General features: G+C 57.6%; 3 protein-coding genes across 3 annotated transcripts in view; 1 reads left to right on the plus strand and 2 right to left on the minus strand.

The window, feature by feature from the left end:
* Window positions 1-183: 183 nt before the first annotated feature.
* AMPD2 (adenosine monophosphate deaminase 2) lies at window positions 184-10188 on the minus strand. The gene is given in 21 exon segments (XM_069770824.1): window positions 184-1342; window positions 1450-1560; window positions 1798-1971; window positions 2052-2172; window positions 2265-2428; window positions 2568-2694; window positions 2829-2992; window positions 3114-3245; window positions 3433-3627; window positions 3715-3844; window positions 4111-4200; window positions 4340-4481; window positions 4586-4772; window positions 4869-4980; window positions 5611-5679; window positions 5996-6126; window positions 6348-6478; window positions 8567-8789; window positions 8791-8864; window positions 8867-8902; window positions 9838-10188. Coding segments are annotated over 21 exon segments (3048 nt in total). The 5' UTR covers window positions 10157-10188; the 3' UTR covers window positions 184-1126.
* Window positions 10189-11240: 1052 nt separating this feature from the next.
* Window positions 11241-18174, plus strand: GNAT2 (G protein subunit alpha transducin 2). Its single transcript, XM_069770826.1, has 9 exons — window positions 11241-11620; window positions 12573-12615; window positions 12838-12979; window positions 13170-13327; window positions 13709-13837; window positions 14061-14190; window positions 15996-16149; window positions 16526-16731; window positions 17980-18174. The coding sequence occupies exons 1-8, from the start codon at window positions 11503-11505 to the stop codon at window positions 16714-16716; spliced, it is 1065 nt and encodes a 354-aa protein (XP_069626927.1). The 5' UTR covers window positions 11241-11502; the 3' UTR covers window positions 16717-16731; window positions 17980-18174.
* A 1723-nt stretch (window positions 18175-19897) lies between these two features.
* GNAI3 (G protein subunit alpha i3) overlaps window positions 19898-24818 on the minus strand; it is a 32408-nt gene continuing 27487 nt past the window's right edge. Inside the window, exons 6-9 of the mRNA XM_069770825.1 lie at window positions 22836-22965; window positions 22198-22351; window positions 21155-21368; window positions 19898-21051 (exon numbers count right to left, since the gene is read on the minus strand). Coding sequence (XP_069626926.1) covers window positions 21178-21368; window positions 22198-22351; window positions 22836-22965 — 475 coding nt within the window. The 3' untranslated portion in view covers window positions 19898-21051; window positions 21155-21177. The remainder of the gene's footprint in view (window positions 21052-21154; window positions 21369-22197; window positions 22352-22835; window positions 22966-24818) is intronic.

Raw genomic sequence — 24818 nt, forward strand, 5'->3', positions numbered from 1 at the left:
GGCTGCCACCCGACGATCAGGATCCGGCCCCCGGCACCCCATCACTTGGGGACCCTATCCCCAAAGCCAAGCCATGGTGGGGGGAACGACCATAGGGGGGCAATCTGTGGGGGCCACGCTCTTGCTCCCCCAGTTTCCCTCTGGGGCTGTGATACCCACCCCCTCATCACATTTAAATTTAAGTATTTTTACTTAAATACTTTATTTTTCATGCTTGGTTGGTTGGGGTTTTTTTGTTTTGTTTTTTTTTTTGTAGTCGCCATCATGTTTTCCTGGGAGCGTCAGCCGCCGGCTCCAGACCGCAGGGGGAGGCAGGACCGGGGCGGGGGGACACGCAGGGACGGGATGATGCCCCACCGGGAAGAAAGAAGCCTCGTCCAGCCCGATCCGGGCCACAAACAGCTCCTGGGAGCGTGGGGGACGGGGACACGCATCACCCCAGCCCCTTTGCCTTTCACTCTGCAGTGATGAGGAGGATGGAGCATCCTCCACTGGGCACTGTCCCCTCCAGCCAGCACCCCATGTCCCCTGGGCCACCAGGTCCCCACTGATGTCACATCCCCGTGCGAGGGTGCGAGAGGAGCCTGGGGGTGCAGAGAGCCCGGGTTTGGGTCCCTGGGGTGCTGCCCGGCTTGTCCCCACGTCCCTGCAGGGCGAGAAAGTGGACGGAGAGAGGGGCAGGCAATTAAAAAGCATCAGGACCTGGGACCTGCTGCTGGGCTGGGTCCCCCACAATGTCCCCACACCCAGCACTGATGTCCCTCAACCTGTCAGTGTGTCCTGAGCCTGAGGACCCCCCCCCAGCGGTGCCTGCACCCATGTCACCTCCTGTAGCCTCGTCCCTCTGCCACCAAGCCCAGCAGGGACCAACCCAGCAAGGAGACACCAGTTAAAAAAAAAAAACACAAGAAAAAAAGACCCCCCAAAAAACAAGAAACAGAGAGAACCCAGCAAACCCCGACCCCCCCACGGCAGCACCGGCGGGGTGCTGGGGACAGCAGTGGGGAGCGTCCCGTTTCCAGGGCGGGAGGTAGCAGGAGGGGGACGGCGGCAAAGCCCTGGAGGGATGCAGAGTGAGAAGAGGGGTCCCCGCGGGAGCCATGGGACAAGAGCCCGGGGTGGGGAGTCAGTGGGTGCCCAGGGTGGAGGTGATGGTGAGAGCGTCCTCCTCCTGGATGGTCTCCAGCTCCTCCGTCTGCACCGCCTGCGTGATGAGGGTCAGCTCCTGGCAGAGCGTCTCGAAGCGGTAGCTCACACGGATGTCGGGGACGTTGGTACGACGGATGTCGTTGCCCTCCGGACCCTCTTTCAGGTAGTGGGGACCCAGCCAGTAGCTCTTCACCTGGGGAGGAGCAAGGAGAAGCTCCCACAGCTGCCTTGCACCCTTGGGTGCTGCCAGCACCCACCACAAGGTACTCGGGGGTCCTGGTGGGAATGGGGGTGCGCTACCTTGTGGGAGAAGCCACTCATCAGGACGCTGTTGCGGGCCAGCTCACACATGTCGCAGGAGCTGAGCTTCCAGACCTGGGTGGCGATGCTGTACTCCTCCATCAGCGGCTCCTGGGTGGGGGGATACGGCCTCAGCACCCACCCATGGGCCACCCCCTCAGAGACAATAGGGTCCCCAGCTTCTCCCACCCTCTCTGGACCTTCAGAATCCTCTGGAGCCCATCGGCATTGCCTTGCTCTTGGCCACCACCCAACCCTGTCCCATCACCGTGGCTTGGCTGGTGGCCACCCCGTAGCCGTTTCTGGGGGGGTCGGTGGCCCGTGACACCCCCCTCCCCAACCGCTTACCTTGGTGAAGTGGAACTGGAGGGGGTCGTCGGTGGAGAGGGAGACCATGAGCCCCCGTGAGAGGTACTCGGGCAGGGGGTTGCGGTGGTAGCTGAGGAAGAGGCTGTTGTTGCTCAACGGGGACATGGCGATGCCGATCTGCGCCAGGTAGTAGAGGTACTGCAGGACAGGGGCCTGGGGGGGGGACGACAGCAGGGTGAGGGGTGGTCCCAGCCACACGCCCGGCCCCCACGGGCACCCCTGTCCCTGCTCACCTTGCGCAGCAGCAAGCCATGGGAGATGTTCTCCGAGACCATGAAGCCCGAGACGAGGTGATGGATGGGGCCAGCCTCACCACAGTGTGGGCGCAGGACGAAGGTGTGGAAGCCTCTCTTCCTACAACGTGAGGCTGACCATCACCACCTGACCCCCCCCAAGACCCCCCACCAGGATGGGCGGAGGTTCCAGAGACCTCAAGGTGTCCTTACCGTCGGAGGTGGTTGAGCACTGTCATGTTGGCATACATGTAGTACAGGTAGTAGGAGTAGGGTGGGTTGTCCTCCTCCACCCAGTTGCCTGGCAAGGGGCTGTCCAGGTTGAAGATGTGATGCTCTGGTTTGGATTCATCATCCACACTGTCAAAACCATCCACCTGTGGGAGTGACAACCCCAGGGTGGGATGGTCACCCCCCCAGCAGATCTGTCCCAGCCCTCAAGCTGGGTCCAGGCTAGGGGTTACGGGTGTCACCAGTGTCCCCCATGTCCTCCCGGGAGCAGGATGTGGTGCTCACATGCTCCAGGAAGAGGTGCAGCTCCGGGTGTTGGGCAGGGTGGACGGTGGCCTCGTAGAGGGGCAGGAAGATGTTCTCCAGCATCTCCTGGAAGTTGGCCAACTGCTTCTTCGTCCGGTAGACATCACTGCAGGGGGACGGACCCTGCTCAGAGCCAGCTGTCCCATCCCCCCCCCCCACCCCAGGCATTAGTGGGGTGTCCTTGGTCTCTCCGCCCAGGACATGGCCCCGGTTGAGGGTATCTGCCCCCACGTTACTCACAAGAGCCGGGGCACCTGCACGAGCCAGCGGACGTTGTTGGAGTGGACGCGGTGGTTGACGGCCCAGCGGGCCAGCTTGTCCCACTCGTCCCGGGAGCGGCCATAGATGGAGAGCCGTAGCTCGGCGTTTTGGTACTTGCTCTCCTCCAGGTCAGACATCACCTCCTGCCAAGGAGGGGCAAATGTCACCCCTCAGCCACCGGGAAGAGGGATGTGGGTGGCATTGCCACCATGGGCATTGGAAGAAGGGAGATGTGGAGGGTCACCCATCAGGGCCGCTGCTCACCTTGATGATGTGGGCAAAGTACTTCCCCGAGACACGGTTGTCCGTCTTGATGAAGATCTCTCGCAGGATGGACTCGCCGATGGGGTTGTACTTGGCGTTGAACTTGTCAAAGCGGTGGAAGGTGTTGCGGTCCTGGCAGGGGGACACAGATGTGAGCTGAGACCCCTCATCGCCCCAGAGCCACCGCAATATCCCTATCCAGAGCCCCCAGCATACCCCACCCCACCCTGGTACAGCCCCTCGAGAAGATCCCCCCCCCCCAGCCAGAGATGGGCTGGGGGCCCTGCTCATCCCCAGGATTTAGGGGTGTCCCTCATACCGCGTGGACATCCAGCGTGTCCACGCTCAGGTCGTAGGCGGTGAGGTTCATCGTCTCGAAGACCTCCTTGAGCGTCTGCTCCTTGCCCTTCTCCACGTGGACAATTTCATCCAGGTGCTTCTTCATGGCCCGCTTGATGAAACGCAGGAGATGCTTCTGGTTCATGCAGGACGAGGCATGGATGTGGGTGTCCACCTGCACGGCCAGAGGTGATGCTCAGCCCTCAGAGCCTCCAAGTGCTCCTGGGACAAGGCAGGACCCCCACCATGACCCAGCAGGTACCTTGCGGATATTGTAGAAGTCGCGGTGAGGCACCTTCTTCTGGGCCGCCAGCTCCTTCATCTCGTTGAGCAGCACGTGCATCTGGAACTTGGAGCTCAGGTACTGCAGCCGGCGGTAGCAGAAGGATTTGCTGCCCAAGGTGGGGAGGGGGTGTCAGTTTGGGGGAGAGGAGGGAGAACATCCACCCCCAAAAGGCTGGTGCCCACCAGGATGAGGGGACGTGGCTCTGGACTCTTGGCCCCCCTCCCTGTGCACAGTGACCATGAACAAGGACGGACACACGGACATGGGACTTGCACCAGTACCATGTGTCATAGCCACCGCCATGTCCTCTGGTGCTGTCCCCAAGGTTCTGTCCCCCCCAAGACATGCCCATGGTGGGACCCTTCTCCTTACATGGGCCCGTTGATGATCAAAGCCATGAGGAAATTCATGTCGGCGATGAATTCCTGCAGGTCGGGGTATGGCAGGTCCAGCTCCGTGCTCCTGGGAGGGGACGATGGAGGTGGGTCACATGCGGGGACACAGTCCAGGGGGCTCCCTCCATGCCCCGTGCCACCCATGGCAGCCCCCCAGCAAACTCATCACACCAGTGAGTGACTGTCGCCCCTGCCTCACAACTCACTTGTCGGTGAGGTCCTGCTTGGTGTAGACGTGCACCACGCCGTCCACCATCTTCAGCCCAAAGCCCAGATCAGCCGGCATGGTCTGGGGGTCCCATGTCTCATAGGGGTGCTGCTCCGCAAACGGGGGGTGCACGGGGGCATCTGCAGCCAGGAGACACCCAATGAGACGTGCATCATCGGATGACTCCCCCAAAAGCCCCCCCAGCACCCTATCCCAGGTGAAGACCCCACCATCCCGTGCTCACCGGCAGCCACGGGGGTCTCGGGCACCTCCTCGTAGCCGCGGGTCTCCAGAGGTTTCTCAGAGAGCTCCTGCAGGTACCGGGCAGTGGTTTTGCAGAAGCTCTGCAGGGACAACCCCATGTACTTCTCCCGTAGGAACAACGCCTTCACCACACTCTTGGCTGCATCCAGAAGGTCCGTGAAGGGCACCTGGGGAGGAGGACACCAAAATAAACCCACCCCAAGGTGGGGTTGACACCCTGAAGACCCTCGCCCGGCCCCGGTGGATAGTGGGGGGAGGCTCACCCCGCACTTCTCCTCCCCGGAGATGGTGACGCGCTGGAACTCCCGCTCCAGCAGTGCCTCCCGCTCCTTGGGGACATGGTCCACCAGGTCCTCGCTCTGCTCCTTGAAGAGCCTGTGGGTACAGACGGTGGCTGGTGAGACAGTGACATTGTCTGTCCCCATCCCTGTGTCCCCGTGTCCCCCCCGGGAGCAGCACCAGCACCCGCCCCGGGGACTGAGTCCAGCCCCAGGGTGGCAGGAGGGTGACGTTGTCCCCAGGGATGTCACCACCAGGTTTGGGCAGCTGGGTGCCACTCGCATCCCTATTGGCGGTGGCATTGTCGCCCCACCCCAGACACATCCCCCAGCCCCACACGAGCACAACGAAAAGTTGGGGGTTGGGGGGGGAGGAGGACAGAGAACGAAATAACTCGTGACAGAGACAACTCCCAAGCGGAGACAGGAGGAAGGAGGACACGCAGCATCAGACCCCCCTTGACCAGGGTAGGGGGTGACAGGGCCACAACAGGGTCCTGTGCCACCAGTGGGGCTGGGACGCCCCCCCAGGTCACCCCAACCCCCCCACCCCTAAACCCCCCCCGGGGGCGTTAACCCCTTCAGTGCCAGCAAGAGCAGCCGGGTTGGGACCTTTCAGCTCTGTGTTTGGGGGAGCAGTGGGGGAAGGCCAGGTCAGAGCAGGAATAGGGGGTCCCCGATACCCCCCTCCGTGTCCCCGGCCGGTGGCACCGAGCCGGACACTCACTGTAAGTCCGCAGCACTGTCAATTTTCAAGAAGTCCTGTTTGGCTCTGAGCAAAATGTCGGGCTCAAGTCTGGGGACAAGCAGGCAGCGGCGGGGTTGGGGTGGGGGACAGCCAGGACGAGGGGAGGGGGAGAGAGGGGCCGGGGAGAGAAAATACCCCGTTAATACTGAAAACAACAAAAACCACACAGAAACCGGAAAAAATAAATTAAAAAGGGGACACCAAGCGCAACACCCACGGGAGAGAGGACACAGAGCTGGCACAGAGGACCGACAGCCCCCCCGGGACAACCTGGGGTGGGTGGTGGTGACTTGTCCCCATGAGGGGACCCCGTCCCATGGGGGAGGTGGGGGGGGAGGGATGACACACAACCCCCCTGGCTTACTTGACGTCCTGGCTGATCTGGCGTTCCAGGCGCTGCCGCCGTTCCTCCAGCTGCTCGATGGGGCTCTCCTCCGGGAACTCGTAGGGCGCCGTCCGCATCTCGCTCTCGGCCAGTGAGCGGCAGAACAGCTCCTGCCCGGATCATCCCTGTCATGAGCTGTGCTCGGTCTCAGCCCGCAGGGTTGGGAGGGGAACGGTTGTGGGGGTCCCCCCTCCCCAAACCAAGCTGGAAAGGTGGGGGTAGGAGGGTTTGGGGTCACGGGTGGGAGAAGAGGGGAGAGGGAAGGATGGAGGCGAGACACCCCCCACAAACACCCCCCTAAGACCTGGCAAACTCAGTGCACAGGACCCACCTCCGCGATCTCCTTGTATTTGCCGTCCATGGAGGTGCGCAGGTCAACGGGGAAATGCTTCAGGCAATGGGGGGTCCCAGGCAGGGAACGTGCCGACTGCAGGGGCCGGGACCCTGGCCCAGCCCGCAACTCTGCAGACACCGGTACAGTGTGAGCTGGGGGTGGCCCAGACCCCCTTCCCAGGCAGGGAGGGGTTAATCATCCCTGTCACAGCCCCCCTCCCCCCCCCAGAACTGGGATCCTGATCGACAAAGTGGTGATGGGGAAACTGAGGCAGCTCAAGTGCAGGAGGGACCCCCCCTCTGCTCCCACCTGGTGCACTGAGGGGAGCTGCTGGCCCCATCGGGGCAGGGGGGTTGTAACAAGCCAGCAATGTTAGTGAATGAGGGGCTTGGGGGTAGGGGGGCAGGAGACTCCCCCTGGCATGGGGGAGCAGGACTCTGGGGTCTCCCCAATCACCCCCCTCCCTCCCCTTCTCTCAGCTAGGCTGCTCCATCCACCCCCCCTCCGTCCCTCTGTCTGCCTCCCCCAAACGCCAGCACTGCCCCCCCGACCCCGTCCATCCTCCTGGCCCCCGCAATCCAGCACAAAAGGCACCACCACGGGGGGGGCACCCCCAAAATGGGAGGGAGGGGAGGCAACGTACTCCCCTCCCCCCCCCAGCAAACAAACCCATTGCCCCAACCGCCCCCCCCCCAGTATTCTCGGCTTCTACCTGTGCTGGGGCTACCGGGCCGGGGGGGTTGCCTGGCCTCCCTCCCCACCACTGCCACCCCGGGGTGGAGACCCTGACCTGACCCCCTCCCCAGCACCCCCCTGGCATCAGGGGACCCCCCCGGGTGCCAGCACCCTCCTCTGCACCCCTTGCACCCACCACCCTCATTGCCCAACCCCACCATAGACCCAGCTGGGAGGGAGGCACTGGAAATCAGGCCCCACTGGTTAAACTAGGGCCACCAGTAAGAGTCCCCCACCCACCCAGCACAGCTTGGGGGGGGGGGGGGTGTGAACCCAGGTGTCCTGGCCCCCCCCGCGGTGAGCATCCCACCCCATTTGCCCCCATAGCATAACCTCCCCGCATCCCCCAAACCAGAATGGAGGGGGCTGAGGAGCAGCCTCCCCCCCCCCCCCCATTACTGAGGTCTGAGGTGGGGAAACTGAGGCACAACCCACCGGGCAGGGGTGCCTCACTGCCCGGCACCCCCCCCGTGCACACGCGCGTGCGAGAGCGTTTCAGCCGCCCTCTCCCCTGCCTCAGTTTCCCCACCACGCAGGTACCTGTGGGTGTCCACCCGCCGTGGGTGCCCACCCTCGCCGGGCAGCGGTGGCAGCCAGTGGCACCCCGGCAGGGCTGGTGCCCGTGTCACCCAGAGCAGGGATGGCACCGGTGTGAACCGGGGCACGGCTGGTGCACGGTGACACCCAGGGTGCCCTGTGCCACCGGGACATGCCCATCACCCTGTGCCACCCGCCCGGGACACGCCTGCCACCGGCTGCCCCCCCCACGGCCGAGAGCAGCCCCGCTACCACCCTGAGCCCCCCACCAGCGCCAGCCGGGTGCCAACAGCACGGTGCCACCTCGCCCACCCCCCGCCGCCATCCCCCCCACGAGCACCCCGTGCCACACGACCCCCACCCGCGGAGCCAGCCGAGACCACCCACGGAACGACACATGAAGCTGACCCCCCCCACCACCACCAGCACCCCGACCCCCTGCGGGGGTCCCACCACCCCGCACCCCCCAGCCCCGCCACTTCCCCCTCCCCACCTTCCTCCTCCTCCTCCTCCCCGGCACACACCACCCGCTGCGCCACTGCTCCGCCGCAGAGGCCCCCCCCGCCCCCCGCTCCTCGGGGTAGCGGAGGGGGGGGACACACACGACACACAGGACACCCCAACCCCACTGGCTCCCCTCAGTCCCCGGCGGCGGGAGGACCCGCTGAGCAGCCCAGACGCCACGGTGATGGGCACGCCGCCCCCAAAGCACCCCCCAAGCAGCAAGCCAGCATCCCCCCCCCATTATAGATACCCCCCCCTCCCATAGCACCCATGCCAGCCCCCCCCCTCCCAGCAGCAGCATCGCTCCCCGGGCTTGGCACGACCAGCAGCCTGGATCACGCCGTGGGCTACCGGCACAGTGCCGGGGTGAAGGGGGGGGGGGGACACGACACGAGGTGGGGGTGTCAGCCCCAGCCATGGCGGGGAGGGGGGGGGCTCACCTGCGGGGCTGGGGGCCTGCAGGCTGCCCCGCTTCTTGAAGGGGTACTTGGCCGGGAGGGCCGAGGACATGGCGGCTCCTGGGGCGGCGGTGACGGGGTTTGGCGGTGGTGGGGTTGAGTTGGCGATGATGATGATGGTGATGATGATGATGATGACGGCGGGGTTGGCGATGGGAGGTGGTGACGGGGTTGGCGACGGTTGGTGGCGGGGTTGGGGAGGGGGGAGGGGGGTGCCCCGGTCGGGGACTCTTACGGCAGCGGGGCGGCAGGGCCGAGCGATGGCTGCCGCTGCCTCCCGCCCTCCCCGGGTTGATGATTGATGCAGGAAACCCGGGGCTGGACCAAAGTCCCCGGCGGAGGCAGGCCGGAAGCCGGGCCGAGGAAGAGGATGGGGCGGGAGGAGGATGTGGGCGAGGAGGAGGAGGAGGAGGAGGAAGGTTGTCGGCGCTGGGCGGGAGGAGGGGGGGGTTGGACCCGAGACGGGTGCTGTGCGCCCTGGGGATGTGGTGCTGAGCACCCCCCGAGGGACAGCCGTGGCCCCCCCCAGGCAGGTACCGTACCCCCCCTGCCCCAAGAGGGGGTATCATTCCCCCTGAGAGATGGTATTGGACTCCCCCAAAATGGCAGCGGCCCTTCCAACAACACGGTACCACCCCCTGCCCCCGAGATGGGCATCGTGCCCCCCGCAAGACAGGCATTGCCCCCCCCAAGACGTGGTGTCATTCCGCACCCCCCCAGAGACGGGCATCGTCCCCATCAGAGTCGGGGTACCGCACGCCCCCAGCGGCAGCTCCCTACCCCCCGGCTGGGCACTGCACCCCCCGACAGGCATCCTCACCCCCGGGCCGGGCATCCCCCTCCCAGGGTGGGTGCTGCACCCCCCAACACGGACTGTCACCCCCCTCGTTAGACATTGTACCCCCCCAATAAAGACAGAGTACCCCCGAAATGGGGCATCACCTCCTCCAAGATGAGCACCCCCCCTCAGATGGGGGACTGCACCCCGAAAGAGGGACTCACACTCTGTCACCAGCCCCCCCCCGCTCAGACACTGCAAGGGGGGGCGGGTGCCCTCAGCACCCGCAGGGGATGTCCCCATGGGGTAACAGCACAGGGCCTGACACCCCCAGCCCCCCCTCCTTACCCCCCCAGCCAAACTGGGGGCACCATCGTACAGGGACCCCCACCGCAGAAGCAGGACCCAGCTGTGAGGGTGCCAGGGGGTGTCACATCCTTGTATGTGTCCCCCCCCAATCCCCGCGTGTTCCTACCTGTGCCGGTGGCTCCTGGTGCCGGGGCCTCGAGTGCCGGGGACGGTTTCGGGTGGGTGCCGGGGAGGCGTTTGGGTGGGTGTCGGGCTGTGTCCCCGCCGAGCGCCCGGACAAGCGCCCTAATCCGGCACCGGCGCAGGGGGGTATTTTTAGCTGCTGCCGGAGCGGAGGGAATGCCACCCACCAGGGCCTGTGTCCCCCCCCGCTGCTGGTGTCCCCCACCCCATCCCACTGTCCCACGGAGAGGGAAAGGGGACAGCGAGGTGACGCCACCCATCAGGGCCACCTTTGTGCCAGGCTGGGGGGGCACAACAGCCATCGGGGAGGGGGGGGACAGTGGGGACCCCCACACCGAGCTCTGGGCTGTGGGCAAAAGGCATGTCCCCTCCCCAGCACTGTCCGTCCCCCTGCCCCGTGACACCGGGTGGGGGGGTTTGGTATTTTAATTGGACCCCCTTCATTAGTGCCAAGTTCATTAGAGGCTCAGTAGGGGCTTTGTGTCCACAGGGACAGCGGGGACAGACTGTCCCCATGCCACTGCGGCTGGCAGGGATGGCAGGGGAGAGCTTGTGGGGGGGACAGACACCAGGTGGGATATGAGGACGCCAGTAAAGGGACATAAAGACCCCAGTGACCTTGTGGGGTGCAGGGATTTAGAGGACCTTAAACCCAAATACCAGGGACCCCCAGCACCTTTGGGGGAACCTGACACCCCAACCCAGTGCTGCCAATGGGTCCCCCCTGTGCTGCCACCCCTGCACCCAAAATCAGCCCCAGCAGGAAAGGGTGGGGGCACCCACCTGCCCCTCTGGGTGTGGAGGGACCCTGTGGTCCTGCTGGCCTGGGGGATGGGTGCTGGGCTGGGGAGGGGGGTGCTGAGCCCGGGGGGGGAGGAGGAAGGCTGAGCGCACGATCCCATTAAAGAGCTTAGGCAGCAGGAGGGTGAGGGGCGGCACCCAGCAGGGCAGAATTAGGGGGGCTTATTACCCACCCAGGGTAATTAGCTCCCTTTCCCCCACAGGAGGAATCCCCTGGCACCGTTGTCGCTCTGCCACCACCCCCACCGCACCTGGGGACCCCGTGGCTCCCAGGTTGGGGGGGACACACACGAGCAGTGGGCTGACCCCATCCCCAATGCCAACCGAGCACCTTTGGGGGGACACAGCCCACAGACATGGGTGTGCCCCAAACCCATGTACCCCCTGAGCCATACTGGGGGACATGGGGTGTCCCTGTCCCCCATGGGCAGGGGGTGTCACGCCACCTGCCCCCTTACATAAAGCCCTGTGCCCACCTCCCTGAGATGCTCTGTCTTTTTTTTTTCCTGAGCCCTAATCTTTGCCATCTTGGGCTAATTGGATTTCCTAGGTCACATGGCGAGATAAAAAGTCCCCAAATCCCACGGTCCAAAAAAATCAGGTTATCCATGGGGAATTAAGGGAGAGAGCGGGGGGCAGCCAGCCCGCGAGGACCCACCAAGCTCTGCCTGCTGCAGGGCACCCTGACATCGGGGCAGCGGGTACCCGGCTTGGCCTTTCGGGGCTCCTCTTTCTCCCTCCATCGCCCACCGCCCGCCCCTGGGGTGCGCGCGCCGTTCCCCGCGGAGAGCTGGAAGAGCCTGGGGACCTAGAGGAGCTCGAGGCATTAGAGGAGGAAGACGAGGCCATGGGGAGCGGGGCCAGCGCGGAGGACAAGGAGATGGCCAAGAGGTCCAAGGAGCTGGAGAAGAAGCTGCAGGAGGATGCGGATAAGGAGGCCAAGACAGTCAAGTTGCTCTTGCTTGGTAAGGGTGGAGGGGATGTCCCCGGGAGGATGTGGGAGATGTCCCCCTGTCCCCATCTGGCATGGGGGACCCTGTTGATGCTGGGGGGATGTGGCTGCGGGGGACGGGCAGGGGGCAAAAGCAACCAGGGACAGGCAACCCCCAGTCCCATCAACTCGTGCTCTGCCTTTCTTCATCCCAAGGAGAGCCCCTTCCTTGCAGCTTGTTAACCCTCGTTAGCCTGATGAGTTGCCATTAGCGAGCAGAGGTTGTCCCACCAGCTGGATGCCCCCCAGGGTTGTGCCTGGGAAGAGCGGGAGGTGGCATCGGCTCTTGGTTGGCAACTAGATGGGTGGCAGGGACAAAGGGAACAGCGTGGGGACAGAGAAGGGATCAGGATACTGGTTCCCACCTGGGCCAGGCTGCAGCACATCCCAGGGGGGTCAGCAAGACCCTGGGGAGCTTCTGCCACCAGCACCCCCAAACCCTGCTGCTGGGTGCAGGGTGGGAGGGGACAGTCCCTCAGGGGACTCTCCGCACCCCCTTGGGCAGTGGGGTGACCCCACAGGGAGGCATTGGGGCCCCGCGGGGCAGGGACCAGTGGCACGGGCTTATCCAGGTGGGGGGGCCGGGGTCAAGGCGATTAGCACCCTAATTCTAAGCAGCTTCCTGTGCTGTCCTAAGCTGCTTACAGCACTGAAGCCATCGCCGGCGGTGCCCGCAGTGGGCGGGAGGTGTGGGACCCTGGGGACCGGCAGTCCAAGGGGTCCCCACCACCCCTGAGGGTCCCTGAAGTGTGGTCTGGCTCTGGATGCAAGGGGTGACGGGAGGTGGCATGGGGACGATGGCACCGGTGGGAGGATGCCAGGCTGGGTGCCCAGCCAGGAGAGATGCAGTGCCCATCACTATGGCATCAGGCCTGCGGTCTGTCCCACCCTGGCCAGCACTAAGGTGTCCTCCCACCCTTTTCCAGGGGCTGGAGAGTCGGGCAAGAGCACCATCGTGAAGCAGATGAAGTGAGTATGGCCCGAGGCACCCAGATTGGGGGGGTCACGAGGATGAGCCCAACCCTTGGACAGCCCCAGCTGGGGCAGGGGGGTGGCAGGACCCCTCCGTGTCATGCTGGTGGTGGCACCCTGCTGATTACCAGGGTGGGGTGATGCTGGGAGGGAGGAAGGGGCACCCCAGAGTGCCAGAGCTTGGGGCTGAGGCCGCTGTGCCTCCCCACCCCCCGCCAGGATCATCCACCAGGATGGCTACACGCCTGAGGAGTGTATGGAGTTCAAGGCCATCATCTACGGCAACATCCTGCAGTCCATCCTGGCCATCATCCGCGCCATGTCCACGCTGGGCATCGACTACGCCGAGTCATCCTGCGCGGTCAGTCGGGGCGGTCGTCCCCGTGCCCCCCAAACCCACCACGCCGGCTGAGGGGATGTGGGGCCAGGCAGCCCCCGGAGCCGGGGTCTGTAGGAGCTCTGTGCTGCTCCTCCCAGCCCGGCCCAGCCCCGGGGGCTTTTTGGGGGACAGGGGCCACGGGTGGGATGGTGGCGAAGGGTCCATCTTGCAGGATGAGGGCCGACAGCTCTTCAACCTGGCTGACTCCATCGAGGAGGGCACCATGCCCCCCGAGCTGGTCAACTGCATCCAGAAACTGTGGAAGGACGGGGGGGTGCAGGCTTGCTTCGAACGAGCTGCCGAGTACCAGCTCAATGACTCCGCTGCATAGTGAGTGGGGCCACCAGCTGGGGGGGGACACACGACAGGGACGTGCCTGGGGACCCTCGTGGCTGCTCATTGCCATTTCCAACCCAGCCTGGCAAAATCAATTCCCAATTCCCTGATCAAACCCAATTCCCTGATCCTGGGAATATCCTGGGGCCACTGTCCTCCATCCCACTGGTGCCAGTGGGTTGCAGCCCCCTGCCATGCCCCCCACAATGTCCCTGCAGCCCCCCAGCTCTACCCCAGGGATGGTGCTGCCTTGGAGTCCCAGCACTTGGCAGAGCTCAGCCCCCCAACCCTACCCAAAAATCCATGGGGGGGGGCGGGACATGGGCAGCCCCTTGGCAGGAGGTGACATCCCCTCCTGTCCCTGTCCCCCCCCAGTTACCTGAACCAGCTGGACAGGATCACGGCCCCCGGCTACCTCCCCAACGAGCAGGATGTGCTGCGATCCCGAGTGAAGACCACAGGCATCATCGAGACCAAGTTCTCTGTCAAAGATCTGAATTTCAGGTGGGTGGGTGGCCCCCCCTCAATGATCCCCCCCAGGCCCAATGGTGGGGAGGGGGGGTTTGGGGTGAACCTGATGCTCCAGGTCCCACCAACCCTGCCTGGACCAGGGATGGCCGGTCACTGCATCCCTGACACCACTGAGGACAGGGTGCTGGGACCATCATGCAGGGGGGTGGCAGGACCAGATGTGTCACCCCCCCGCCCATCCTTGTCCCCTCCCTAGGATGTTCGACGTGGGAGGGCAGAGATCAGAGCGCAAGAAGTGGATCCACTGCTTCGAGGGGGTGACCTGCATCATCTTCTGCGGGGCGCTGAGCGCCTATGACATGGTGCTGGTGGAGGACGACGAAGTGGTGGGTCGGGGTCCCAGAGGTGCCCAGCCATAGCTCGGCAGCTGAGGGGGAGAGGAGCTGGGTGCTTTGAGGGGGTTACAGAGGGAGGGAGGCCAACACACTATGCCATCTGATGCTCTAGATGATCTGGGAAAGGGGTAGGAGATGCAGGATGGAGCTGGCTTCCACACAGTAAACATGTCAGCACTTACTCTGGGGCACAAGCAGCCCAACCAAGCCAAAACGCAGGTCACGGGGCCGTGGGTCTGCCCTCCCTGCTGCCCACATGGAAACCCCCGGTCCTTCCGAGCAGCCGAGGGCAAAGCAGCTCCTGACACCGACCTCTTCTCGAGAGCCACCGTCCCACGGGGGAGCTCTCCAGCTGCAGCAAATCCACCCAAGCAAACCCAAAGGAGCCAGCCCCAGCACAGGAGGGGAGGAAGAGACAGGAACTGGTCTCAGTGAAGGAAAATTTGGCCTAGAGGAACCTCTTGCCTTGCTGTGCCCTTCAAGATGGGCAGAAAAGCAGCAATAAGGGGCAGCTTTCACCCTCCTGGCAAGCGGCAGCAGGGGGAAGGACAGCACGGTCATCAAGCAAAGCTCTCCGCATGCCCAGCTCCGGCAGAGCCGCTGCCCCAGCACTAGGTGAAAGCAGCTTCGAGGGCAGAGGTCCGGAGAGGAGGAACAGGACAGCCCCAAGATGGGTCATTTTGCAGAAGAAATAAAGGGCGAAGACGAGCAGAGCAGAATCAGGCTGCCTTCTCCCCTGCCTAGGGGACTGGGGCAAAGCATCCTTGCTGGCATCTCCTACAGCAGCTGGTCCCACAGACGCTCGCTGGTGCTCTGGGGTCCAAACGCCATTGCCAGGAGCTGGGCCAGGGTCAGTTTCTGCCACCCCTGGGGCTTGTCAAGGCCAGGCAGGAGCACACAGCCCTTCCTCAGCCATGAAGCAGTGTAAGGCACATGGGAGAAGGAGAGAGCATCTTTCCCATTGAAGCCCTCAGGAGAGGCTGTAGTTTCCCCCACACGGTATGGGGCAGGATTTTGGCCAAAGTCAGCCCTGCAGGTGCCCTGCTTGCTGAAGCTGTACAGAAAAGCTGCTGTGATGGGAAGCTGGACAAGGGAAAAACATCCCTGTCACCCCTAAAGAACCTGCCTGCTGCCATACGAAGGTGGAGGAGATCCACCTTCCATCAGCAGAGCAGCAAAAGTCCCTGGTCGGACTTAGCTCCAGCTGGATGAAGACTCTTCCTCCTGAGAATGCCCCTACAGCAAACTAGAAACTGCACATCTGGTGTGAAAACCAGAGATTTTCCTTTTCCCCACTCTTTTCCAAAGCTGTGGGCAACACCCAGGGCCACAGTCCAGCAAGAGCATCCCGCGGCACGGCCTGGATGATGACAGCTTGACGCCCTCGCCGAGCACCTTCCAGCAGCTGTGCCGCAGGGCTGCGAGGTTTCCCGGATAATTTTCCCACCATAAGCCTTCATTTCTGAACATCCCAGAAGCTGCCAAGAGGGATCGGAGCATCGGACTGCCTGGAGCTGCTTCACACCGCTTCCTATCCTGAGCACCGACTGGATTTATCCAGGTCGCTCGCACTGCGGCACGGGGCCTTTTTGGATGGGCAAGAGCATCTCTTGGTGCAGGCAGGGGACGGGCAGCAGGGCCATTTGCTGCTGTGGCAAACAGGAGCAGCCCTGGCAGCATGGGGAAAAGCTCTCATCGTGGGAACGGGGGGTTTGAGGGGGCTGCAATGGCCAAAAGGGGTTTGTAAATTATTTAAACACCCAGCACTTCATGCCAATGAGCCTGTTTGCTTGCAGAACCGCATGCATGAATCCCTGCACCTATTCAACAGTATATGCAACCACAAGTTCTTTGCCGCCACATCCATCATCCTCTTCCTCAACAAGAAGGACCTTTTTGAGGAAAAGATCAAGAAAGTCCATCTCAGCATTTGCTTCCCAGATTACGATGGTGAGTCGGTTTGCTCTCCCTCCTCGAAACCCCCCAAACCAATCTCCGGTGGGGAGCCACATGGTCCCAACACAGCACCTTGAGTTTGGGTTATGCTGGGATCAAGTCAAGTACCTGGAGGTAGGAGCAGAGGAGAGGACAGATGTGGCCTTGGGAAGGCGTTTGGAAGGATTGAAATGGGATAAAATGTCTTTTTTTTTTTAAATTGCTTTGCTAGGTGCAGTTGCCACCCAGCCCTCCTTCTCCTCCTCCAGAGGGAGATTTCAAATCTAGCTCTTAAAAACAAGCCTTAAGCAGCCCCTGGTCTTTGCCCAGCTCTGATGATCATCTCCCATGGGGAACAACTCAACAGCAGCATCATCTCCTCCCTCCGCAGGTCCCAACACGTTTGAAGATGCGGGAAATTACATCAAGACCCAGTTCCTTGATCTCAATATGCGAAAGGACGTGAAGGAGATCTACAGCCACATGACCTGTGCCACAGACACGCAGAACGTCAAATTCGTCTTTGACGCTGTCACGGATGTCATCATCAAAGAGAACCTCAAGGACTGCGGCCTCTTCTGAGCATCTGGGTGGCAGGTACCCAAGAAACGGTTATTTAACCACAAAAAAAAGGGCTGGGGAAGGGGAGGGCGATGAGGATGCAGCAGAGCCCGCTGCATCCTGCTCTGCAGGGTGATGGGACGTGGCTCCCCCCAGGCTTTGCCATCAAACACAGCCTGGAAATCCCTGCCTGCAGAGCAGGGGAGGGGAGGATGTGCTGGGACTAGCGAGGACAGGGGCGGTTTGGGGGTCCCACCAGCACCCCCCGTGCAAAGTTCCGCTGGGGTTCAGTTTCCTTCCCCAGCAGCCTCCCAAAACAGCATAGGCTCAGCCCAGTTATTTTGAACTCGTTTTGTCAGACTGCTTCACACCCTTGCACACGGAGAGAGATGAAAACAGCAGATGATAGCTCAAATTATGTACCTGAGCAAGATCAACCATTTAATCTCAGAGCCTCCTGTTGCCACAATACAGTCACCGGTGTCATGCCGGTTTGCAGCACAGTCAGGGAGGCTGTTATGCAGCCTTGGCTGGTGGGAACAACCTGAGCAATACCCAAGTGGAGCAGGGAGAAGGCATGGGAATCCCATGCCACACTCTGCTTCATCTGGCTTTTTAGCTCATCACCATAAAGGTTTAATTAGGGTTTATAACCTAATTTAATTAGGGTTTTTTGCCCACTAGCCTGAGCAGCAGTGGGAATTTTTTCCCCTCTCCCCACTTTCCGAGCAGCTCCCAGCCACTGGCTTCACCGCTTTGTTTTTCAGGGAACATCCGGCGCTTCCCTTGTCCCTGAACATTAATAGAGAAGCACAAAAAAAAAAAAAAATAAAGCAGGCAGGCAGGCAGCTTCCCCGCAGGCAGAGGCAGGCTGCGGCAGGACGGCGGGTGCAGCCTTGGCCGCCAGCTCTGCATTGTGCTGTGAACAAAGCTGCTTTCTAAGCAGAGCACTCAGCAGCCTTCAACTGAGAACATCAAGCATCAAGGAAAATATAAATACTGTGCCAAGGCAGCAGGCAGGGAGGCCCTGCCTTCTCCCGAGGCTGCAGGCAGCAGCAAAAGCTGCTGGGGTTGATCAGCAAGGGAATACTAGGTGTAGCGCTCCAGGCTTTTTGCCGCTGCCTGGGTCAGAGCATTTAACCCGCTGAATTTTTTCCATCAATGAGCATGGTGCAATGAAAAGTTGCTTCTCTAAACCCACCCTTCCTGCGCGTTGCACCATTACAACCTTAACTGCATTGTTTGAAAGCGTTTAACCCCCTCTTCTTTCTTCCTTCCTGCTAGAAGAGGAAAGGACTTCAATTTCACATCGCCGTTCTGCTGAGCAGAGCCAAAAGAATTAACCAAAAAAGTTACTTGGACCCCACTTTTTCTACAACCTGCCCAACCGAGCCACCTACTTTCAAGCCCAAAATAGGAAGGGGCTGAAGCTGAACTTCCTGCTCCCTTTCGTGGCCATTTCCTCTTTTTTTTTTTTTTTTAAAGTAAGAAAACCTTGCTCTCTGCCGCATGTGAAAGGCAGCATTTATAAATGAGATCTGGAGTGGTTTGACATCAAAGAGCACATGCTCCCCGGTACGCCAGCCAGAAAAATTAATATTAAGCCATCGTACTTCCACGCTGCTGCAGCCTGGCAGTACAGCGTGCTCAGGGAAAGCCAGCAGCATCACTTCTGCAGGAGGCAGGGACAGGGCACTCCTCCCCTGCCCATCCCTCTGCAGCTGGTTTTCTTCCCTTTTATCAAAGCTGAATTAATCAAACCAGAAGTTTCTGGGGAAGGTGGAGGCTGGGTTACCTATGAGTCACTCCTCAGAACCAACCTCAGTCCTTTGGCAGGAGAAAGCAGGGGATTTTTTTTGTGCCCTAAGACTTGAGTGAATTTCTCTCCAGAGCACTGGTCAGGTTGTAGCTGATGGTGAGCAAGCAAAGGCAGGAGCAGGCAGGAGCACATGCATTAGGGTCTGGGGGAGGCAATCATGCCTACAGCAGAGGATTGGGCAAGATAAAGAGGAAATGGTTACTTGAAAGATTTTCATTCTGCTGTTTAGAGCTGTATTTGCTCTTTACTGTTTGTAAATAAATCTATGCTGGTACTGTAGCCAAGTCCTGTATCCTCTCACTGTTTACTGCAGAGATCACATATACAGCTTCATTTAACTGTAGGAAAAACAAAATAAAGAAATACGCATGACATGGATGTCTGTCATTTCTCCCACTTTGATTTCTCTGTGACGACTGTTCCCAAGCCCTGTGCCGGAGCACTTGGATCAATATTTTACATTCTTTGCATTCATTCCGCACTCAAGTGCACACATGGATCCCCTACCAAGACCAACCCATGGCCCATGTGCAGCTGACTGGGGCCACCAGCATCCTCCCAGGCACCTGGTGGGGATGGAGGCAGAGGTGCCAGGTGCCACCAGGCTACCACCAACTGAAAAACCTTCCCAACCAAAGCACCCTCCCCACCTGGGCAAGATAAAGCTCCTGCTTGGAGCCTTGCAGGGCTGAGCCTCTATTGCAGCTCTGGCATCAGTCAGGAAGCACCATGCTGTTGCAATCCAATTACTGGGGAGGTTTACATGAATTTGTTTAAAAAGCGAGTTATCCCATGTGCTAGCATGAAGTCGTAGCAATGCCTCAAGGCTGGCTAGAAGGGAATTGTCAGGCAGTCAGTAGAGTTCAAGGCAGCTCAGGAAAAGTTTCCAAAACAGAAATATACTCTTTGTAGCTGCTGAGCAGTGCTGCATGTCAGACACCCAGCGGACACTGCAGGGTAGCCATTTACAGCACCCACAAGCATCCCTAAAGTTTTTCATTCTGTATTTCTAGACAAGTGTCTTCAAAATGAGTTACATCTACATCATGTAACAACATCCAGAGTAGTCATTTTCCCATCAGGTTCAAAAGAGGCAGTGAGACTTGTGCTATAAATAAGCAGCAAACTAACCATCTGCCAATAATCCTGATGAGCGACTGGATGCCTGCCGTTCTCTATCTGTGCCAGCACAACCCAAGTCTTTGGGAGCAGCAGAACTGGCTGCACAGAGAGCACCGACAGTCATGTACGATAAAGCACGAGGAACTTTCCTGTCCCATTAATTACACCCATTTCCCATCAAAGTGCTTACCTTCCTTCTCCAGCAAAGCACAAAAGAGGCGAACGCTCCTGGAAAAGTTAAGAATAAACTAGAGAAAAGGCTAAACTGTTTACTCACCATTTTAATACTGCCAACAACTATAACAGATTGAAACTGTACACATGACAAATTGGGAAAAAGTCTCAATGCAATGGTTCAGCAAAGGAATGTACTGACTGATTATGAACATTACTACAGTAAAAACAATGGCAAACCGGAATTTGGCACCACATATACAAAGTAAAGGCATGCTTGTCAATACAGCTTAGGAGTCTCTGAACAGAAAAGGCCATGGTAAATGCAGAACAAGGTGCACCCTTTACAAAATTGCCCACCGGTTTAGACCAAAAATGCACAAGAATCTAAGTGGTTGATTTAGTAGCTCTGTAGCAGCACACGTTTCCCGTCCAGTTTGGAGCTCAGAATTTCAGCTCTCCAACCAATGCAGCCCAGGTACACATTCACCGCGAAGCTGGCTTTATGCTTACCACACAGAATGAATCTCGATTTGGCTATCAGCATAAACCAGGTTCACCCCTAACCATAAGCTAAAAAGACTCGCTTATCCTGCTGCAGAAGCTTCTTTCAAAAGCCTTATGGTAGCAGGATGGTAACAAATTACACATCAGAAAAAGCCGAAGCTATCGCCATAAGAGCTCTAAGGATCCTTTAAGTAGTTGCAGAAATATTAAATCCTGACCATACCCAAGTGTTAAAAACAAAGAGTTCCTGCTAAGAGGAATACTTTCTGCATGATCTGGTCACATGTGCATAGTTAAGTGATTTTTTTTTTGTTGTTTTTTTTATTTTTAAAACAAGATTTGTTTGCAAATAAAGAAATAAAATTTAGTAAAGTTATAGTTTTCTTGATGGAAAAAACTTTAAAAACAGACTAGTGGTGGCTTGTTAACCAAAGAAAGAGAGAAAGCTACATATCGAAGGTCTGGAATCCAGCACCTCAACTTCACAACAGCTGTACACATTTGAGATTACGCCATCCAAACGATGCCAGGATGATCTAGTCACACTAACAGTTGTTCCATCTTGACCTAACTTCAACATCCCGTATCAATAAAAAGGTCCCTAATACAGAAGATTGTGCTAAAGAATGCAACGATTCTGCATGCTGTTTTCATTTCCCTGGTCCTGTTCATGCTTGCAGCTGTCCCCATGAGGCAGCAAAGAGTCTGGTTCTCAAAACGCCACACCATAAAAACTGAAAAGAAAACAGCGAGCATTAGTGAGGTGCAAGGCAAAGCCAGCCCAAGCTGGTGCGCAACGCTTAAAACACTATGAGTGGCTGAGCAGCTCAGCTTTACCTTTTTCCCACGCCCCTTCCTTCTCAATAGAGTCCACATTCCTTCAGGTTGTTTTTAATGATAACATCCGTAACAGCATCAAACACAAACTGCACATTCTTGGTGTCAGTGGCACAGGTGAAGTGTGTGTAGATCTCCTTGGTGTCTTTTCTCCGGTTCAGATCTTCAAACTGACACTGGATGTACGCAGCTGCTTCCTCGTATGTGTTGGAGCCTGAAAAAGATAAGATCCCTTACTTTGGCCAGCAGTTCACAGCAGAGAGATCTTTTAAGTACATATTAAGCTGCTTGCAACCATCTGTCTTATCCAGCTACAAATCCAAATCCACCATTAACCCCTTCTTGTAAATCTGAAGTCTATTCCCAGCTGCTGGTCAGTGACCTTGGACAAGTCACTCCTGCAACTCACCAAATGCTCCCTGCTCCAGCCTCCCTGCCCAGAGATACCAGAGAGGAACACTGTACAGTGACTACAGTAATACTTCATGCTAGAAACATGTAGTTATAGCAGAAGAGTGACAAATGACAGGAATAAGCAGGTTTGAAGGAAGGACCATTTAAAAAACATCTAAATGCCTGGAGCAGTGACTAGGTAAAGCATCACATCTGTGCAGGACCATGGTAGGGAAGGGCTGCAAAACAGACTGTTGCTAAAAAACCCACAGACACAGCAGGGTGGACAAGTGCCATACCCAGGACATGGATAAATTTCATAGCCACCAAAAATTGAAGTTAAATGGAAGTATTGTCCTAATAACATGTGGAAAATGCAGAGTGACCTCGATTTGCTGGAGTGCAGTACTTTGCTATCCGTAATCCAGGCCATAAAACACATGGACAAAGGCTGTTCCGAACCACAGATATGTATGACCACATCTTTTCCGAGAAAATGAGCTAACTTGACAGCCCAAATTTGCTGCCCAAGAGACAGAGTTAAGGGAATAGGGAAAAAGATAAGCTTTTAAATTATCTTGGATTGTGTAGGCTTTGACTGACTCATTCCTGGCACCAAAGAAAACACAGCTTCAGGAGCCCAACCTTACCTGTGTACTCTGGATAGCAGATTGTTAGTGGGCTTTTCTTAATCTTTTCCTCAAACAGGTCCTTCTTGTTCAAGAAGAGAATGATCGATGTGTCTGTAAACCATTTGTTGTTACAAATGCTGTCAAACAGTTTCATACTCTCATGCATCCGGTTCTGGAAAAGAAAGTGAGATGGACAATGCATCATTCCAGAGCTATTAGGGGAGGATGGGGTGGGGGGACAGACAGGCTTTACTGCAAAGGCCAGAATAAAGAGTCGAGTGTCACTGACATATCCTCACTGCCACCTCATCAGGAAGAGCATGGGCACAACCCTGAGCAGGGGTCAAGTTACCTCCTCATCCTGTAACTGCCCCAGGACTCCTCCACTGAGGTATTCACACCTGGGGAACAGGCTGCAGGGACAACTCAATGCACCCCCCTGTAACCAGGGTCTGGAGAAAAATTTCATTTATGCATTATGTTTATCAGTTTCTGGGGCAAGATACTGCAGGCTGCTGCAAGGAAGTGCTCATCTTCACAGCCCTTGAACAACTGCAATAAGAGGTGCAAGCCAGAGATATGCCCACACCATGATTCCACCTCCCTTCTCCTACAGCGCCATGCAGCCAGGTGCTGTTAACTCCTTCATAACATACCATTTCTTCATCCTCGGCCAAGACAAGGTCGTAATCACTGAGGGCCACACAGAAGATAATTGCTGTCACGCCTTCAAAGCAGTGGATCCACTTCTTCCGCTCTGACCGTTGGCCACCAACATCAAACATCCTGGGAGAGGCAGAAGAACCATCTCAGAAGCTATGGAGACCTCCCTCCCCAGCCACCACACGGTTCACAGGGATGTAGGAGGCTCTGCTAAGGACTTTCAAACAAGCAGGGTTTACAGGAAAACAAATACACAGCCTTCCATCAGCAAGGCCAACAGCTCTGAATCCTTCCTTTCTCAGGAAGGTGCCCACTGGATTTAAAAATTCTTTTCTTCAGAGCAATTTCAGCAGGAAGAACTAGATGTTACCTACATCGCTATCCAGAAGTCTGCTGATTCATCAGGGCATGCCTATTTTGTTCTCTGTCTCCTATTTCCTTAGCAACAATCCATTTGCTTGACTGGACTCCAAACACCTACTCACACCCAGCTCTTCCAGTTAATTGACTGCATCCGACAAAGGATTATCTGGAACATACTACCTGCATGCTACTACTGGGACCCAGAAAAAAAATTAATGGGGTTAAGAAACAGTTTCATGTATCAAAAAAAATAACCTGTGAGCTCCTGAAGTTTAAAGGCTGCAGAGCTGCTTACAGAATTTCTGTCTATAAAAAACCACAAGTGTCTTGGACAGTTACAACACCCTGCTCACCAAAATATTTTGAGGAGAAGCAGGATTGCCCAGGATGTTCCAATGGAGTGTGACTTAATTAAATCAAGCCAGATACAAATCAATATCCAAGAGCTATGAAAAATCATAAACATTGATTTGTTATCAGAGCAAACAGGCAGACAAGAGAGAAACTGCCCAGGGTGGGCCAAAAGCAATGCAATTTAACGATGCCAAACAAGGCAGCCAGAAGTGCCGTTCAGCTAACTCCAATCTTCTGTTTAACGTAAACCGTCCCTGCGGACCACAGGAGGAAAGATGAAAATCTCTGTGAGGATACAGGCTATTTACTTAGCTTGTATCATTTGCCATTACTCTCTGCTGTTAGCGCAGAGACATCTGGAAAGGAATAGCATCCTTGACAACTCAGCTTCGGCAAGCTAATCCAAATTCGAGTCACAGTTATACTAAAGCTACCTCAGCCCGTTATTAATGTCTGAGATTTAACATCAAGGCTTCCATCGCGGGAAAGATGGCAGCTTCAGGGTTTAAGATGTATTAATGCTTTCCTTTGTGGAGCAAATCCCTCTGAGACAAGACACCTTGTGTCTCAGGCTCTGCACATGATCAATGACTCCAGGCAGGCTTGGGAAAGAGCAATTCCCCTCTTTGCATCAGGAAGGCAAGCCTCTGAGTGCTCAGCCATTTCACTTTAAAAGAAGGGTTATAATGATTAAACAGAATATGCCTGCTACCTCCAGCTCATTCTTCTGTTAGTCAGACATGATGATTTTTAAAAGAGCACCACACACTGCAGCTGGAAATGCTAATCCTAGTACATCACGACAGAAGACAAGTTTTTCCCTGGACGAACCAGAAGCTGTGTAAATAGCTCGGTGATGCAAAGTGTTTAGGCATTTTTGTTAAAATGGTTCGTAAGTTAAGACAGTTCAGAAGACAGAATGCTACTGTTCTCCCAAAAAAGCGTGCAAACAAATCAGATTTTATAAGCAACTCTTGGATTTTTGCTATAGTTCTTTCAAACTGTTTTCAAACACAAGCTAAAAATCAGCAAACAGATGCTTATTTAAAGGCTCTGAGCAACGAAGACTTGAAAACATTGCCATAGACGAAGAGAACTTGCCCAAGATACAGGCGCTGCGTTTTCCTACATCCACATTACAGGACACGAATGCCCACTCCGTGGGGCTCCAGGCTGTTTGTCAGGAGTGCGCTTGGGATCCAAAGCGAGGATTTTCTAATGAGCAGATCAAGAGCGGGGAGGAGAGCTAAACTGCAGGC

The sequence above is a fragment of the Haliaeetus albicilla genome, chromosome 26 (genome assembly GCF_947461875.1).
Source record: "Haliaeetus albicilla chromosome 26, bHalAlb1.1, whole genome shotgun sequence".
NCBI classification, from domain to species: domain Eukaryota; kingdom Metazoa; phylum Chordata; class Aves; order Accipitriformes; family Accipitridae; genus Haliaeetus; species Haliaeetus albicilla.

What these genes read in the sequence shown, in the direction of transcription:
- GNAT2 (XM_069770826.1), top strand. Translation starts at nt 11,503, where the DNA reads ATGGGGAGCGGGGCCAGCGCGGAGGACAAGGAGATGGCCAAGAGGTCC. An exon ending in ACGCCGAGTCATCCTGCGCG is followed by an intron (nt 12,980 to 13,169) that starts GTCAGTCGGGGC and finishes TCCATCTTGCAG; the next exon opens with GATGAGGGCCGACAGCTCTT. An exon ending in TTGCTTCCCAGATTACGATG is followed by an intron (nt 16,150 to 16,525) that starts GTGAGTCGGTTT and finishes CTCCCTCCGCAG; the next exon opens with GTCCCAACACGTTTGAAGAT.